This window comes from Olea europaea, unplaced genomic scaffold (assembly GCF_002742605.1).
Source record: "Olea europaea var. sylvestris unplaced genomic scaffold, O_europaea_v1 scaffold1921, whole genome shotgun sequence".
Classification (NCBI taxonomy): Eukaryota; Viridiplantae; Streptophyta; class Magnoliopsida; order Lamiales; family Oleaceae; genus Olea; species Olea europaea.
In genome coordinates, this window is record NW_019237031.1 from 30016 (window position 1) to 46519 (window position 16504).

The 16504-nt window shown below is 36.7% G+C and overlaps 1 protein-coding gene and 1 long non-coding RNA gene across 2 annotated transcripts; both read right to left on the minus strand.

Annotated features, from left to right (window-relative positions):
• Positions 1-7819: 7819 nt before the first annotated feature.
• Positions 7820-10049, minus strand: LOC111379028 (L-type lectin-domain containing receptor kinase IV.1-like). The gene has a single exon (XM_023002335.1). It carries the CDS (start codon positions 9909-9911, stop codon positions 7902-7904), a length of 2010 nt encoding a protein of 669 aa, XP_022858103.1. The 5' UTR covers positions 9912-10049; the 3' UTR covers positions 7820-7901.
• Positions 10050-11612: 1563 nt separating this feature from the next.
• LOC111379033 lies at positions 11613-13818 on the minus strand. Its single transcript, XR_002699966.1, has 4 exons — positions 13670-13818; positions 13521-13581; positions 11977-12134; positions 11613-11893 (listed from the first exon to the last, which is right to left on the minus strand). It is a non-coding gene; the product is annotated as an uncharacterized LOC111379033 (long non-coding RNA).
• Between the last annotated feature and the right edge of the window lie 2686 nt (positions 13819-16504).

The window sequence follows — 16504 nt, forward strand, 5'->3', positions numbered from 1 at the left end:
TAAGAGATCCCGCAGGCTTAATTGCTCAAGTCAAATAGGCCCCGAAGAAGAATATTAAGATATGAGCTTTAATGCAATAGGGGAAGATTTGTGGGTTAAGGTCTACTTAAAATGGTCAATTCATGTTCAAAGTCACCCCATTAACATGTGTCAGCCACCCCAAATCTCACACACGCGGTAGAGTCCCACTGACAAATTCATAGTGTATGTAATGCAGATGGTATATGAAGACACCTATAATAAGTACTCCATGATGACCTAACCAAGCAATGGAAATAATGCTACAACTTTTTCATTTTAGCCCATACACGGTCACAGCATACAAGTTTCTGAATTATATATCAAGCTGTAGAAATTTTTCCCTTTTTTTTTAATTGAATTTTTTTTATTTTAACATGAAAGCGCCACACAGTTGTGTCACGGCAATTTTATTTATTTTTTTATTTAATTTTTTTATTTAATTTTTATATATGATGAGATGACAAACATATGAAGAAGATAAATGCAAACAAAATGAACATGCAATGAAATGAATGCAAATATGGACATGGAGGTGAGCTGTACATGAATGTTCCTATAAAACTGGTCAAGGAGGTACACAAACGCCAATAGCCTTCCTAAGTGACTCGAATCTTAGATCATCTAGAGGTTTAGTGAAGAGATCTGCAAGCTGATTTTTTGTAGCAATGTGTTCAAGGGATACCCCATTGGATTCAACAAGTTCACGGATGAAGTGATGACGAATATCAATATGTTTAGTCCTAGGATGTTGAATAGGATTTTTGGAGATGTTGATAGCGCTGGTATGGTGTCCTGATTTATCCCATAATCACTCAACATTTGCATCATCCAAAGCAATTGAGTACAGCAGCTACTGGCTGCAATGTATTCTGCCTCGATTGTAGACAGAGAAACTGAGTTTTGTTTCTTACTCATCCATGACACAATATTAGAACTAACATATAAGCATCCACCCGAGGTACTCTTTCTATCATCGACATTTCCAGCCTAATCGGCATCAGAATAGCCGACGAGTTCAAGATTTGACTCTCTGGAATATAAGATCTCATGATTTACAGTCCCATTCACATACCTAATGATACGTCTCACTGCACTAAAATGGGATTCCTTAGGATCTGCCTGAAATCTCGCACACACGCCAACACTAAAAGCTATATCAGGTCTACTGGCTATAAGGTAGAGTAAGCTACTCATCATACTCCTATACAATGTCTGATCAACACTTCTACCTATAGGATCATGACCTAACTTAGCACTTGTGCTCATAGGTGTCCTTGTGTATTTTTTACTATCCAGTCCAAATCGCTTAACTAGGCCTTTGGCATACTTTTACTGAGAGATAAACAACCCATAGTCAGTTTGCTTTACTTGAAGGCCAAGGAAGTAACTTATCTCTCCAGCCATGCTCATTTCAAATTCTCGTTTCATACATTCAGCAAATTCATGAGCAAGGGAGTCGATGAGAGAGCCAAACATAATATCATCAACATAGATTTGTGCTATAGTTATGGTTTCTTCAATATGTCTAATGAATAGAGTTCTGTCTGCACCACCTCGTGAAAAATCATGATCAATGAGATATGCAGTGAGTCTGTCATACCAAACTCTAGGAGCTTGTTTCAAACCATACAAGGCTTTATTCAATTTGTAGACATAATGGGGAAACTTAGGATCGATGAATCCTTTGGGCTGTTCAACATATGCCTCTTCTTGAAGTATTCCATTCAAGAAGGCACTCTTGACATCCATTTGATACAGTTTGAACCCTAAAGTACAAGCAATTCGCAAAAAGGATGCTAATGGACTCAAGACGTGCAACAGGGGCAAATGTCTCATCAAAATCTACCCCTTCAACCTGAGTGTACCCCTGAGCAACTAACCTAGCCTTATTTCTTGTTATGGTACCCCAGTCATCGGTCTTGTTCTTGAAAATCCACTTAGTACCTATTATATTGCAATCATCAGGCCTAGGCACTAAATACCAAACATTGTTTTGAACAAATTGATTAAGCTCCTCATGCATTGCATTCACCCAACATTCATCTTTAAGAGCTTCCACAACTTTCTTAGGCTCAATCTGGGATACATAACTTGTATAGGTTAGGTTATTCGGAACTCTCTTTCTTAACCTCATACCTTCATCTAGATCCCCAATGATGTTGACCTTAGGATGGTTAGATTTGACCCTAGATGATGGTTCTCTAGGATGCTTAGTTTGTTCACTAGGTGAAGGATCCTTAACAAAAATGTCTATGACTTACGAGAATCGCGGAGATTTTGAAATTGATTGTTCTTTATCTTCGGTGGTAGGTCCTTGATCATCACTTAGATCATCTAAATCTATCCTATTTTCAATGCTCTCTCCCTTAGAGAAAGCATCATCAACAACAACATTTATAGACTCCATAACATTCTGAGTACGTGAGTTGTATACTCGATAGGCTCTACTGTTTCTAGAGTACTCTAGAAAAAACCCTTCATCACTTTCGGAATCAAACTTGCCTAAGTTTTCTCTGTCCCTCAGAATCTAGCACTTCCTGCCAAACACATGAAAGTATTTAACAGTACGCTTCTTGCCCTTCCAGATCTCATAAGGAGTCTTATCGATTTTCAGTCTCAGGTATACTCTATTCACTATGTGGCAAGCAGTGTTAATAGCTTCACCCCAGAAATGCATTGCTAGATCCTTGCCGTGAAACATGGCTCTAGCCATTTCATGTAGCACTTTGTTTTTCCTCTCAACAACCCCATTTTGCTGTGGAGTGATTGGTGAGGAGAACTCATGTTGAATCCCCTTTTCCAAACAGAAGTTTTCAAGATTAGAGTTTTCAAACTCTTTTTCCATGATCACTTCGAACCCTAGAAATGGAAAGATTTTGTTTAATTTCGAGTCTTTTACACAAGGATTTAATCAGATCACAAGTCTCGGATTTTTCTCTTAGTAGCTCAATCCAGGTGTATCTAGAGAAATCATCTACCACATTAAGAATATAACGTTTACCTCCTATGCTCTCAATCCTAGAAGGTCCCATTAAATCCATATGGAGAAGTTCTAAGGATCTGTTTTTTCAAGATTTTAGATGTTTGTTTATGGTTTATCCTAAGTTGTTTTCCTTGTTGACACCGCTTGCACACAACATTTTCATTTTGTTCAATTTTAGGTAAACCATCAACAATTTTCTTTTTGACTAATTTTGACATGCTTTTATAGTTAATATGGCCGAGTCTTTGATGCCAAAGTTCGGACATATCAATTTTAGCACTGTTGCACACATAGTTAGAGTTTGAGAGAACTCCATAACAGTTATCAGACGTTCTAACACCTTTAAGGACAACACCACCTGAAGAGTCATAAATAGAACATCTCTTTTGAACAAAGCTCACTTCATAGTCAGCATCACAAATTTGACTAATTCTCAATAGATTGGACTTAAGACCCTCTACATAAAGCACATTAGATATAGTAGGAAGTTTAGATATGTTGATGGTGCCTTTACCACGAATAGGTGCCGTACCCCCATCTCCAAAGGTAACTACACCACTGTTGCAGTCATCAAAGGCAGAGAATAAGGCCTTATTAATGCACATGTGTCTAGAACAAGCACTATCAAGATACCACATACATGTATTTTGAGCCTTATATGCAACATGAGCTACAGAACAATTTGAATTCTCACCATACCTACCCACATCAGATTTCTTGACCCAAACTTTTCTAGAGGTCGAGGTGATCCTAGTCAATTTTGTCACCATCTCAATTAAGTGACTAACCTGATTTAAAAGGAAGTTTACTTGACTAGGGATATCCTGACTTCTATTCCTATCTGCTAGCTTATGACATCTAGGTCTCGTGTGTCCTCAAGCACCACATTGATGACAAGTGGGGATGAACTTAGGCTCAAATGCATGTGATTGTTGGTGTAGAAATCTTACGAGCTCTAGTGGCATTCAGTTTAGTGACGCTCTTACTTTTGGATTCACGATTGTTTGAAATACTAGAATATTTGGAAGCAGGCACGAATGTGGTCTTGGATGAACTAGTCACATTGCTATCACTCTTCACAAATCCTAGACCTTACCTATTCCCAGTGGGTTTGTTCATTTCTAACAGGTCATCCAGTTTCTGAGTCCCACTAATAAAAGACTGCAATTGAATGTTCGATTTCTCTAACTCACAAGTTAGTGTCTTAACCTTGTCCTCTAGCTTCTCATTGACACACTTCAACTCACTAAGGTTTTTAGATGAGACCTGAAGATCATTAGTGAGTCTCTCTTTCTCTCTCTCTCTCTCTACCTTCTTAAATAGGGCCTTATTTACCTTTTTGATCTTGAGACTCTCCTTGAACAGAAGTTGATAAGCCTCATGTATATCCGTCTCATCCTCAGTATCGTCAGTAGACTTCTCACTTTCTACATCCTCCTCAACCTTCTCATCGTCCTTATCTGACTCACTCTTAACTGTAGACACAAAAGCCATATAACCCTTTTCATCTTCATTACTGGAGGAATCCCTTTGATCACTTGAGTTTGAATCATCATCAGTCAATGACACAGCTAATGCCTTGCTCCTTCCCTTTTTCAGATTTTTCTTAAAACTAGGACATTCATTTCTATAGTGCTCAAATCCCTGACACTCATGGCACCTAACAACTTGAGATTTCTTACTAGACTTCCTAGTAGTTGGTTTATCACTCTTCTCTTTTGGAATTTACTAGGGGCTCCTCTATTTTTGTCTTGGGACTATCTCTTGCCCTTTAAAGCTTTCTGGAACTTCTTTACAAACTAAGCTATTTCCTCATCTCTAAGGGTTTCTATGTCAGACGACTCAGACTCTTCTTCTCCAACTGTGTTCAGCGCTATGGACTTGTTTTTCTTAGGTGTGAGATGGTGAGTTCATAGGTTTGAAGGGATCCTACGAGTTCTTCTATCTTAACCGTATCCATATCCTTACTCTCTTTTCAATCGCTGTAACCTTAGGTCTAAATTTCTCGGACAAAGACCTAAAAACCTTTCTCACAATTTTTGACTCAGGAATCTTCTCACCTAGATTGAAACTAGAGTTTACAATGTTATTCAATTTTGCATAAAACTCATCAAACGATTCCTCATCCTTCATCCTGATTTCTTCAAACCTAGAGGTTAGCATTGCAATTTTGAATTTTTTACTATTTTAGTTCCCTCATGCGTAGTTTCTAGAATGTCCCATACCTCTTTAGCAGTTTCACACATTGACAGTCTCCTAAATTCTTTGGGAGACACGGCCATAAACAAGGCATAAAGTCCTTTTATATTCCAATTGCAATCAGCTAATTCCTCCTTAGTCCAAAATGAATTATCAGTTAGATTGACAACACCTGACACAGTTGTGGAAGGAGGTTTCCAACCATTTTGTACACTCACCCAAACACGGTCATCTAAGGACTTGAGAAAAGCACGCATCCTAACCTTCTAGTATGCATAGTTGCTTCCGTCAAAATACGGAGGCACAGACAGTGATTGACTCATCTAAACAGCAATGGGTCAGGACTCGAGTTTTAGCTCTGATACCACTTGAAATAACGTAATTTGACCCAAATAACACCTAAAGAGAGGGGGGTGAATAGGTGTTTATGCGGAATTTTACAAATTAATTAATAAATGCAACAAGTCACAATTATTAATGTGTCCAAGTCAATTCACATGCTTTACTATCCTACGTTGAATTACCGAAAATAAGTAAATTGCAGAAATATAAATAATACAGTTGTTTGATGACGAAGAAACCCCAATGTGAGTAAAACTCCGAGACCAAGCCAGTAGTTTCCACTATACCAATCCAGCAAGTATAATTTCTGCCAAACTCCGTACCTAGTCACACCCGCTGTTCCAGTCTCACGATCTACTATCGTAGATACTACTAGTCTCCTACTAGCTTCTCGATCTACCTTCTGCAGCCCAATTTGCTGTCCAATACAACCTCCTGGTCTTTAGCTGATTGTATCACCAAGTGGAATTCCAAGAACCTCTCGTTCTTGTCCAGTTCTTGCACTTGTCGTCCACCTCCCTTTCCATACACAAATCAAACCCTAACAACTATACAATATTGCACATCAAGCCTTGACTTTTAGACATGTTCAATTAAGTCCTTTTTGTTCATAGAATGCCAATTACAATTTTAGACCTAACAAAAAGGGTATAAGTTCTCAGGTGAATGTAATGTCTTGAAGGTCCGAAGGGGTGTCCAGGTTGAATTGGAGAGACGAAAAAGGTCTCAGTTGTGATTGGCTCTGGGTCGGTTTAGAACACTACTATGGAAAGCGTGGTGATTCCGCTTTGCCACCAACTTCAACGGATACACTGTGTTTAAATACTAGGATTGGATCCATTGAGCGTAGGTATGGTGTTGGAGATGTCGAGAATGCTTTTGTGGTCTTTGAAGGTGACACTTCTAGCAAGGGGCCTTCTGATCAAGCATTGTGTGTAATTTCTACTAGAAGGTGTGTTTTTACCATGTTTGGACAATTTTAATTTCTAACTGGATTTTGGGAACCTAGGCGTAGGATTCAGTTGTCGCTTATGGACGCTAGGCAGAGGATGATGTTTTTCGTGAGTGGAGAGTTTTGGTTACTGTTTGAGGAGCTTGGTTATTTCGATGCAGTTGGACATATTTTTCCATATGGAGAGATTTTGAAGCTTTGTTCGTTGCACTGAGATTTGAGTCAAGGTGGAGATTGTTAAATTTTGTGCCCCAAATTCGGGTGTATTTTTTGGAAAATGTTGTTTCCTTATTTTTAGGTGATTTTATTGGAAAAATATTATTTCTTTTATTCCACATTATTTTTCATATTAATTCCATCTTTATGAAATTTTTATAGTTTGGTATGTCCTTATAAATGTGGCTCTCCATTCATTTTAGGCCCTATTTGTTTTCCATTAATGTAAAAATGAGAATGAAAAATATGGCCTTTACGAGCCCCAGACAAGAGATATAAATTTAAATATGATAGTTTGATGTGATGGATAATTGTCATATTTTTTTATTTTAATGGCCAAATAATGGGAAACAAGCAGAGCCTAAAGGTGACACTTTATTGGTGAATTCTTGTATTCTCTTCACATATTGTCTTTAATAAAATATCGATTCCTTTGCTAATTTTCTTCTTGTCTCTTTACTTTAATCTTGTTTTTAATCGCTATGATCTTGCCTACATAACATATTTCATATTGTGTCATTAAATCTCAATTATTGCATTGCCTCCGGGTCCAACAATATGATCATATGTATTACCAAAGATTATTCCGTCTTATTTCCCAAGAGCACTTGATTGCGTGACCATTAAATATGACCGGCTGTTCTATGGGGCCGTCAAGACGCTGCGAACTCAATAATTTATTTTTAGATTATAGCAGTGAGCTTATTTTTTATTTTATTTTTCATTTTTGCCTAAGCTATTATAGGTTAGTTTTATTACATTGACTATCTATCCTTTATCAACATCTATTTCTATCTAACCTCTTTCACCTATGCATGGTTAGGGGAAGATAGAAGTGACCTTAGGTGCCTACTCTTCTTAGCGTGCTATCACAGCTGTTTTTTTCTACAAAATTTAACATTTTGATGAAAGAATGAATATGACTTGCACCAAAGGAAATTAAGAGCTTATTTGGTAGAGATTTTAAGTCAATTAAAATCAATTTTTTTGTCGTTATTTTACTATTTCAACCGTCATTTTTGAATTTTTCTCTTACAAGTAGGATCCACTTTATCTCTAACGGTCAAAAAATCAATTAACAAAATCTCTACCAAACAAGCACTAAATTTATTCATGTAAGATTACATACAAATTCTATCAGCGATCTTATTCTTTATTGGTCTGGATAAATATTCATATATCAGATAATCATCGACCTCCAGATAGCAAGGAGTCAGCAACGGAGGAATCGTACGAAAATGCATTGCTCGCCGAAGATGGCTTTGACATGATAAATTCATCAAAGCCTTCACCATGTGCAAATGTTATGCCAGCTCCAGAAATACGAAGTGATGACAATTCTGGCAATGCGACAGCGCTCTCTAAGCACAGCAGAATTTGCCTCATATTTGGCCTAGCATCAGCATCAGAATGAGAGCATATTAATCCAAGTTTTAATACCAGTTCCACCTCTTCTTTCACATATTCATTACCCAATTTTGGGTCAACGGCCTGTAAAATTTCACCACTATTCCAGTGGGAGAAAACCCAGTCCACTAAAATTATGTCTTCTGTGGGTGCTCGATTATCTATAGGCCTTCTACCACAAGCAACCTCAAGTAGAAAGGCTCCAAAGGCATATACATCAGTGCTTGGTGTGGCCCTGCCACATCTTGAATGCTCTGGGGCAAGGTACCCTAGAGTACCAACCACATGCGTAGTTTGAGGGTCAGTTCCATGATCATACAGTCTTGCAAGGCCAAAGTCCCCTAATCTTCCATTTAATTCACCATCAACCAAGACGTTACTAGCCTTTACGTCTCTGTGAACCACTACTTGCTCCCATTCTTCATGTAGGTATAGAAGTCCAGATGCCACACCTTTGATGACCCGAAATCTTTGGTCCCAGTTGAGAGGAAATTTTGGTTGGTCGTAGATAAACTTGTCTAGACTTCCATTAGGCATGTATTCATATACCAATAACAACTCAGCTTTACGCCGGCAGTAACCCAAAAGTGGCACTAAATTCCGGTGGCGTAGCCGGCCAAGGCTAGCAATTTCTGCCACAAATTCTCTCATTCCTTGTCTTGATTCATGTGACACTCTTTTCACAGCAACTTGAACTTTAGATGTAGGCAAGACACCTCTGAACACCCTACCAAATCCCCCAGTCCCTAGTAGCTCCTTCTCTCTAAACCCTTTGGTGGCTACATATAAATCTCTGTACTTGAATCGGTGAGGTCCATATTCAAGTTCCCAGTCTTCTATCTCTTCCGCATACTTTTTCTTCCTTCTCATGTAATAAGCCATGCCTGATATGGCTGTCAACAACAAAACCAACGAAATAGTAGGCAAGCCAATTGTCAAAAATTTAGACTTCTCCTTAGGTCCAATTCGAGGTACCTTGGGAAGGCGAGATAGATCGAGCCCCTGAGATATGCCATTCACCTTGAAGCTCCAGCCCAAAACATAATGGGACGTTAGTCCTGAACCGGTAGATGATGAAAAGCCGACGTACATGGTTTGTTTAAGTATGGGTGAAAGATCGTATAGCAGGGAGAGAAGAGAAGTATTTGGTTTATTCACATCAAGTGGAGCTAGTGTGACACTGATTTTCTTGGCTAGACCATCATATTCAACCCAAACTTGCATTGGCTTGCCACTATAAAGAGTCAAGTTGTGAAGCACGCCATTGCCATTAGCATAATATCCTGCTGGTTTTGATATATTAGATGTCATACCATTTATATCAATACCAACGTGATTGAAATTGATATCACGAAACTCGTTATTCTGGATTGTATCCAGCTCCACCGCAAAAACATGATTACTGGAATTGTCATTATTTGTTTCATTGAAGAGGCCAAAGAACTGGGACCCACGAGCTCCTGGAATGATTCTTGTCGGTGCAAGCACGAAAGCTATCCCATGTCCACTTAAATCCGGATATTCAGGCTCTATGGCAAAGACGAAGGAAGTGGAAAAAGAAAAGGCCGAGCCATTTGAGTTCTTGAAGTTGATGGGACTAGGATAGAAGGCTTGACCGACTTCTTGTCTTGTGGCATTTGTTAGCTGTAAGAGGCCACTAGATGTTATCCCGGCTATGCCATTGAGACTCAGGTTTGCCGACCGGAATCCATTGAATTTGAACCCGACATCTTCCATTGTTACTTGGCCAACTAGAAAATACAGCGCTAGTAAAGCAATCTTGAAAAACATGGCTTTTGCTTAACACAGGACCAGGCCAGAAGTATATATTAAAACGCTATAATTGCTTCATTTCTAATCAAATACCGGGACTGAGTCCCATGTCCGGAGACTTGAGAGTTGACTTGATGTGTCAAGACAATGGACCCTTTTAGATGGGCGCAAGTCTTTCATAGGCTATTTAGTCAAGGGAAAATTTGGATGAGAAAATTCAAAATTATGTCCATACATTTCTTTTTCTATAATGAAAAATCAAGTAAATTAGAATTATATCGAAAAATCACGTATTATCAAAATAAAATAATTCTAAAATTCAAATTTTTTAATTGCCATCATATAGATCCCAATTACCGTTATTATCTCAAATATACCCTAATTTCAAGCCATTCAGAATTGACCAAATCAACAATATTTCATCCAAGAAGATATAAGGCTACAAACTATCTAACTACTCAATCATCATAATTTTGTAAGCCATATTTTCAAAATACAGGTCGCAATTTCAACTATCATGACAGAAATCGTGTTTATCACACACGAAAGCTTTCTAGCCACGATAAACCAAAGTCAAGTAATAATAATCATCTTTGAAAAATGGATACAAGGTGATATTTTTCTTAGGATAATAGCACAAAACATCCCTACTTTTTAAAGTTTTTGTAGAAAATGTTCATACCTTTCGTTTTTTGGAAGATTTCACTCTCACTTTGACCTTTTTTTGAGCAAAACATCATTTCGTCAACTCCTCGTTAAAATGCTCCATCAAATAAAATAAAATGAATATTTTCTTTTCAAGATGTAGGGATAAGATTGTCCAAACTAATTTGTTCTTCACTGTGGCTTCACTCCCTCATTCTTCTTCAAATGTTCATAACTAAAAAAGTAAAGTAATATGAAAAAATTTGTACAAAATTATTCCATTCAATAAATAAGGGAAAATGACGCAAAGAACTCTATTTCTGGTTGAAAAGAATCATGGCTACTATAATGTTTGGTTGCTTAAAAAATTTTGGAAAGGTATATGAAGAGAATGAATATGTGGTTAATAAACTTGAGATGACTATCCCCATTTTGTGCTTTCGAAGATTGTAAATAAGGGATAAAGTGAGAAAACCAATTAAAATGTGATTCTATGAATGGACAATACATAAGATGGAGAAGATGATGAAAGATGAACGGGTATTCTTCCCATTTTAGCATAAAATCGAATTGGTGGTAACAACCCCTATCTTTACATTGTATTTGCGAAAAAACCGCTACACCAAAAAAAGATTTTTGCAACGGTCAAAAAATGTTGTAAAAGGCTTTTTGCAGCGTTTTGACGTGTGTTGCGAATGTTGATATTGCTGTTGAGGAAAAAAATTTTGCAACGTTTGTTCAAAGTTGCAAAAAATGTTAAACGTTGCAAAAAAAAAGGTTTTTGCAACATTGAACAAACGTTGCAAAAGAGAGGATTTTGCAACATTTGTTCAATGTTGCAAAAGAGAGGATTTTGTAACGTTTGTTCAACATTGCAAAAAAAGGTTGCAAAAGCTTGCAAAAGAGAGAGGATTTTGCAACGTTTATTCAACGTGGCAAAAAAAGGTTGCAAAAGCCGGCAAAAAAACGTTGCAAAAGAGAGGCTTTTGCATCGTTAAACAAACGTTGACGTGGTAGTTTTTTTTTTTGTTTTTTTTAATACGTATATCAATCACAAAACATAATAGAAAATAATTATATCAAATAACTCCAATAATCATTATTAATTGAACTCTAAAATGTAACAATATTCATACAAAATCTAGATCCAAAATTCTAAAACACCTAAAAATCCAATACATTTTCCCAAAAAAAAAAAAAAAAAAATACTAAGTAGTTAGTGAAATCACCCTATCGGCCCCACTCTATAGTCATCAAACTAGGTGATTTATCCCCTTCTTGCAATTATCTCAGTATACAATTCTTTCAGATTCTCAATGCTTCCCCATTAAGGCCTCATTGTATCTACTGCATACCTGATGTGCAGAAACATAATCAGAGTCAACATATTTAGTTGCAAATTCTTAAACCAAAATTGAAACTGCTTCGCACTACATACCTCAAAAACTCGTGGGCATCTTCTTGTCTTCCATGACTTATTAGATGACTTTAGAATTTGAGACAGTATCCTAATTGGAGATAAACTAGATCTCAGCTCCTGTCCCTTTAGAATCAGACCTTCAAACTCACAAATGAAGCACCAATCCTTATTGCAACCTGAATTGTTTTCAAATAGAATAAGCACAAAAATAATTTATTCAAAAAAATAACCTATTAACACTAATTCAAGGTAAGAGGAAAGCTGCTTTATAGGTACTGTAAACAAATGCAAATATAAAAAGATAGTGTACTACAAATATTTGATGCTCACACAATATGCAAGGAAGACATAAGGCATGAGAAAATTATTTAATTGACGTACTATCTTGACCCATATGTTCAGCCATACAAAATGGAACTATTAGTTTATTCATTAACTTTTGGCACAGGCTATTTCAAGGAGGAATGATTGTATGAAAGGGAAAAACAACTTGGAAATCTCCGACTGTGCTTGATCAAGAATTGAGTTTTATGTCATAATCATTTTCGTAATAATGATCGAGGCCACAAATTTTGGAAAATGTAAAACTGACCTTATTTCTGTAAAAGCTTAAACACTTTTATTAATTAAAAAAAAAAAACCATTAGCTATGTTTTGAAACTTGGAAGTATCAATAATAGAAGTGCAGATAATATACGAATTCATTAAAGTTTTGTAGACATAATGCTTTTTAACTTCACTGAAATACTTGGAGAGATAATTCAGACCCTTGTAAAGTGCTTTCCATCACATGATACAACTCCAACTTACATGTGCGATGCCCATGACACATTTACATAGCAGAATCTGCTGTCAAGTCATGATCTAAATACTAATAATCTTTCGACCTTCCACTTCAAATTCCAATTAATCCTCTCAAGAAATGACTAATTCTAGCAATTAAAGGCAGCAAAGAAGCCTTTCGTACAGTTTTGTATGCCCTTCATGCCATCAAAACCAAATTATATCCTTAAAATTGAACACCAAACATTGGTGGGATCCATAGATGCAGTCAATAAAACGAGAGATGGAAAAGAACATGTCCCCTTAATGAGTAATACTAGGGGGGCAAAAACATCACTAGCAGGAGACAGCAGTTATCTAAAATAGCATCCTCCACGATCATAATTCAGCATAAAAAATAATAATATGTGTCCCCTTACGGGCCAATGACTAGGGTTGTAATAATGTCACAAGAGACCACGCATTTGTCACAAATACCACACCCATTTCCACAACGAAAGATCACAAAATAAATGTAAAAGTGGAATAAACACAACAACAACAACACAAATACTAAAGTACAGAGTAAAGCCCAACACAAATAGCCCACGAAATTTATTCAAAAAATTTATGTATCTTGCAATCATCCAAAAATTATGCTAAGTGTTATGATATGTAAAAGGAGATAAAGATGTTAAATAGCACTAACAACACCAAAATCAAATAGAATCTACCTTGCGTGCGAGAGCTTACAGCATGAAAAGGAAGCAAAGAATGGCTAAGCAAGAGAACAAGATTACCGTAGAAGAGGAAGCGAGTCGGTCGAATCTCCTACTGTCTGGTCTATAGGGTCTCGTGCCCCTTTGGAAATTAAAAAAAGAACATGAGAATAATAAGCATGGGAAAGTGAAAATCAATGGAAAAAGCACGAAATAGAGAGAGGACTTACCGACGACCCTTGACCGTGGAAAATGGGCTACCGACGCCGGGCGATGTCGACGATTTGGTGAGAAAATGAGAGAGGCGGTGCCGTGGAAAGTAGAGTGGGACTGTGGGCGTGAGAGAGAAAGAGAGATGGAAGAGAGGTTAAAGTCTCGTGTGTGGCTTTTGGATTGAAATTTAAGGTTTTTTTTCCTATTTAAATTAAACAGGTCGGATTGGGTCGATTTGGATTGTTTTCGCAATGTTGATTGAACGTTGCAAAAAGTTCAAAATATTTTACTTTTTGCAATGTTCGTTGAATGTTGCAAAAAATGTCCTTTTGCAACGTTCGTTGAGTGTTGCAAAACATAAAATCTATTGAATATTTTTGCAACGATTATTAAACGTTGCGAAAAGTTTCATGTTTTTGCAACATTTCAAAAAGTGAAACTTTTCGCAACGTTCAATAAACGTTGCAAAAGGTGAGCTTCTTGCAACATTCGGTGAACGTTGTAAAAGGCGAGTTTTAGCAACATAACTTTTAGCAACGTTTATTAAACGTTGCAAAAAATAAAACTTTTCGCAACATTCAATAAATATTGCAAAAGGTGATATTAGCAACATCCATTTACAAAATGTTGCAAAAGCTCAATTATGTTAACTAATAGTAGCATCTGCTTATTTAAATGTAGCGATAGACCCCTTTAGCAACACTTAACTATAGAATGTTGCCTTTTATGTGTTGCAAATGACCATTTTTGGTGTAGTGAACATCCCTACCTTTACATCATCTTTGTGCAAAACATCCCTACCTTTGTTATAAATTGTGCAAACCGTCCCTAGTTTTGAGCTTGGTTGTTGAGTAATGGTTTTGTTGAGTAGGAACGGTTTTTTGCACAATTTATAACAAAGGTAGGGATATTTTGCGCAAAGACGATGTAAAGGTGGGAATGTTTTTCACAAATACAATGTCAAGATAAGGATTGTTACCACCAATTCGATTTTATGCTAAAATGGAAAGAATGCCCATTCATCTTTCATCATCTTCTCCATATTATGTATTGTCCATTCATAGAATCACATTATAATTGGTTTTCACACTTCACCCCTTATTTACACCATTCGTAAGCACAAAATGGGAATGGTCATTTCAAGTTTATTAACCACATATAACATATTCATTATCTTCATATACCATTCCAAAATTTTTTGGGCAATCAAGCATTACATCTACCATGATTCTTTTCAACTAGAAATAAAGTCATTTTCGTCATTTTCCCTTATTTATTGAATGGAATAATTTTGTACAAATTTTTTTCATATTGCTTTACTTTTTTAGTTATAAATATTTGAAGAAGAAAGGAGTGAAGCCACGGTGAAGAACAAAATAGTTTGGACAATCGTACCCCTACATTTTGAAAAGAAAATATCCATTTTATTTTATTTAACGGAGCATTTTAATGGGGAGTTGACGGAAGGATATTTTGTGCAAAAAAAGTTAAAAGTGAGGGTGAAATATGCCAAAAAACTAAAGGTATGGACGTTTTCTACAAAAATCTTGAAAGGTAGGGATGTTTTGCGCCAATTACCCATTTTTCTTATATCATTGCTCAATTATATTTACAATTTTGGGTCACAATAAACTAACCTAAAGGCATGTCTATTAACATAGTCACAATTATTTGAAAATTTGCTGGGCATCGACCCAGAAAAGGGAAAAGGTTAAGGTTCGAATGACTCAAATTCATGGTAAAAAATCAAGTTTTGTTTCAATTACTGAATTAAGCTCTTGTTTAAGCTCAATTTTTTCATCAAAATACATTCGTTAATAGTGATTTTTGACCCTATTTCAACCACACATTTTTCGATAAAATAATATTACACGTAAATTCATAACTTTTCTTTATTTTTTAACCACACATTTTCCAGCAATACACTATTCAAAAATGGAGCTCAAATTCTTGGTAATCTTTATCACTTCTGAGTTTTGCGTCAATTAATCTTTTATGACTTCTTTTCCTTGAACACCTTTGAGAACTTTATATTTCTAGCAAAATCGAGATTGAATATATGAATCCCAACAAAGTACTTAAAATGGTATTTATATTAATATCTTCACAATGCTATCACATACAAGTGAAATTAATTTTCTAGGCATCCACCTGATAAGTAAAATTTCCAAAAATTGATCAACTAGGCATTGAATGATGTGTTTCCATGTGATATTGGACATCGCTAATTATCTATAACAACTAACAAGATATAGGTTCCGCCACCAGCCCACACCACCCATGGGCATACAACACCCATGCCAAGAAGTCGATCCCCATGGGCGCTCTACGCCCATGTCGAACGTCGACCGCCATGGGCGCTCTACACCCATGGCAGGACATTGACCCCTAGGCACTCTACGTCCATGCCGGACGTCGACCCCCATGGGCACTCTACACCCATGTCGGGACATCGACCCCCTAGGCACTCTATACTTATGCCGGGACATCGACCGCCATGGGCACTCTACATCCTAGCTAGACCATCGACCACCATGAGGCTCATTACCACTACGCGGTCAATACAACACTTAGCCAAAAATCATAAATTGGGTAGAGGTCACGCGACGGTTGTTATTGATAGTGTGTTTTTGCACACTTATTTACATCACAAACATGACTTAAATACAAGTAAAATGATTGAATTGTGACTTAATTTTGTTGAATTCATGCAATGTAGGTGATTCTATGGAAATAGTGGAATTCAGGAGAAAAGAGTCGAAAAAGGACCAAATTGGAGCAAAATGAAAATTCAGGGACCAAATTGCAATTATTTGAAAGTTAATCCGATGAACACATCGAGCAATTGATCA

Bases quoted from the DNA above. Each gene is read 5' to 3' on its own strand.
- LOC111379028 (XM_023002335.1), bottom strand. From the start codon at position 9,911: ATGTTTTTCAAGATTGCTTTACTAGCGCTGTATTTTCTAGTTGGCCAA.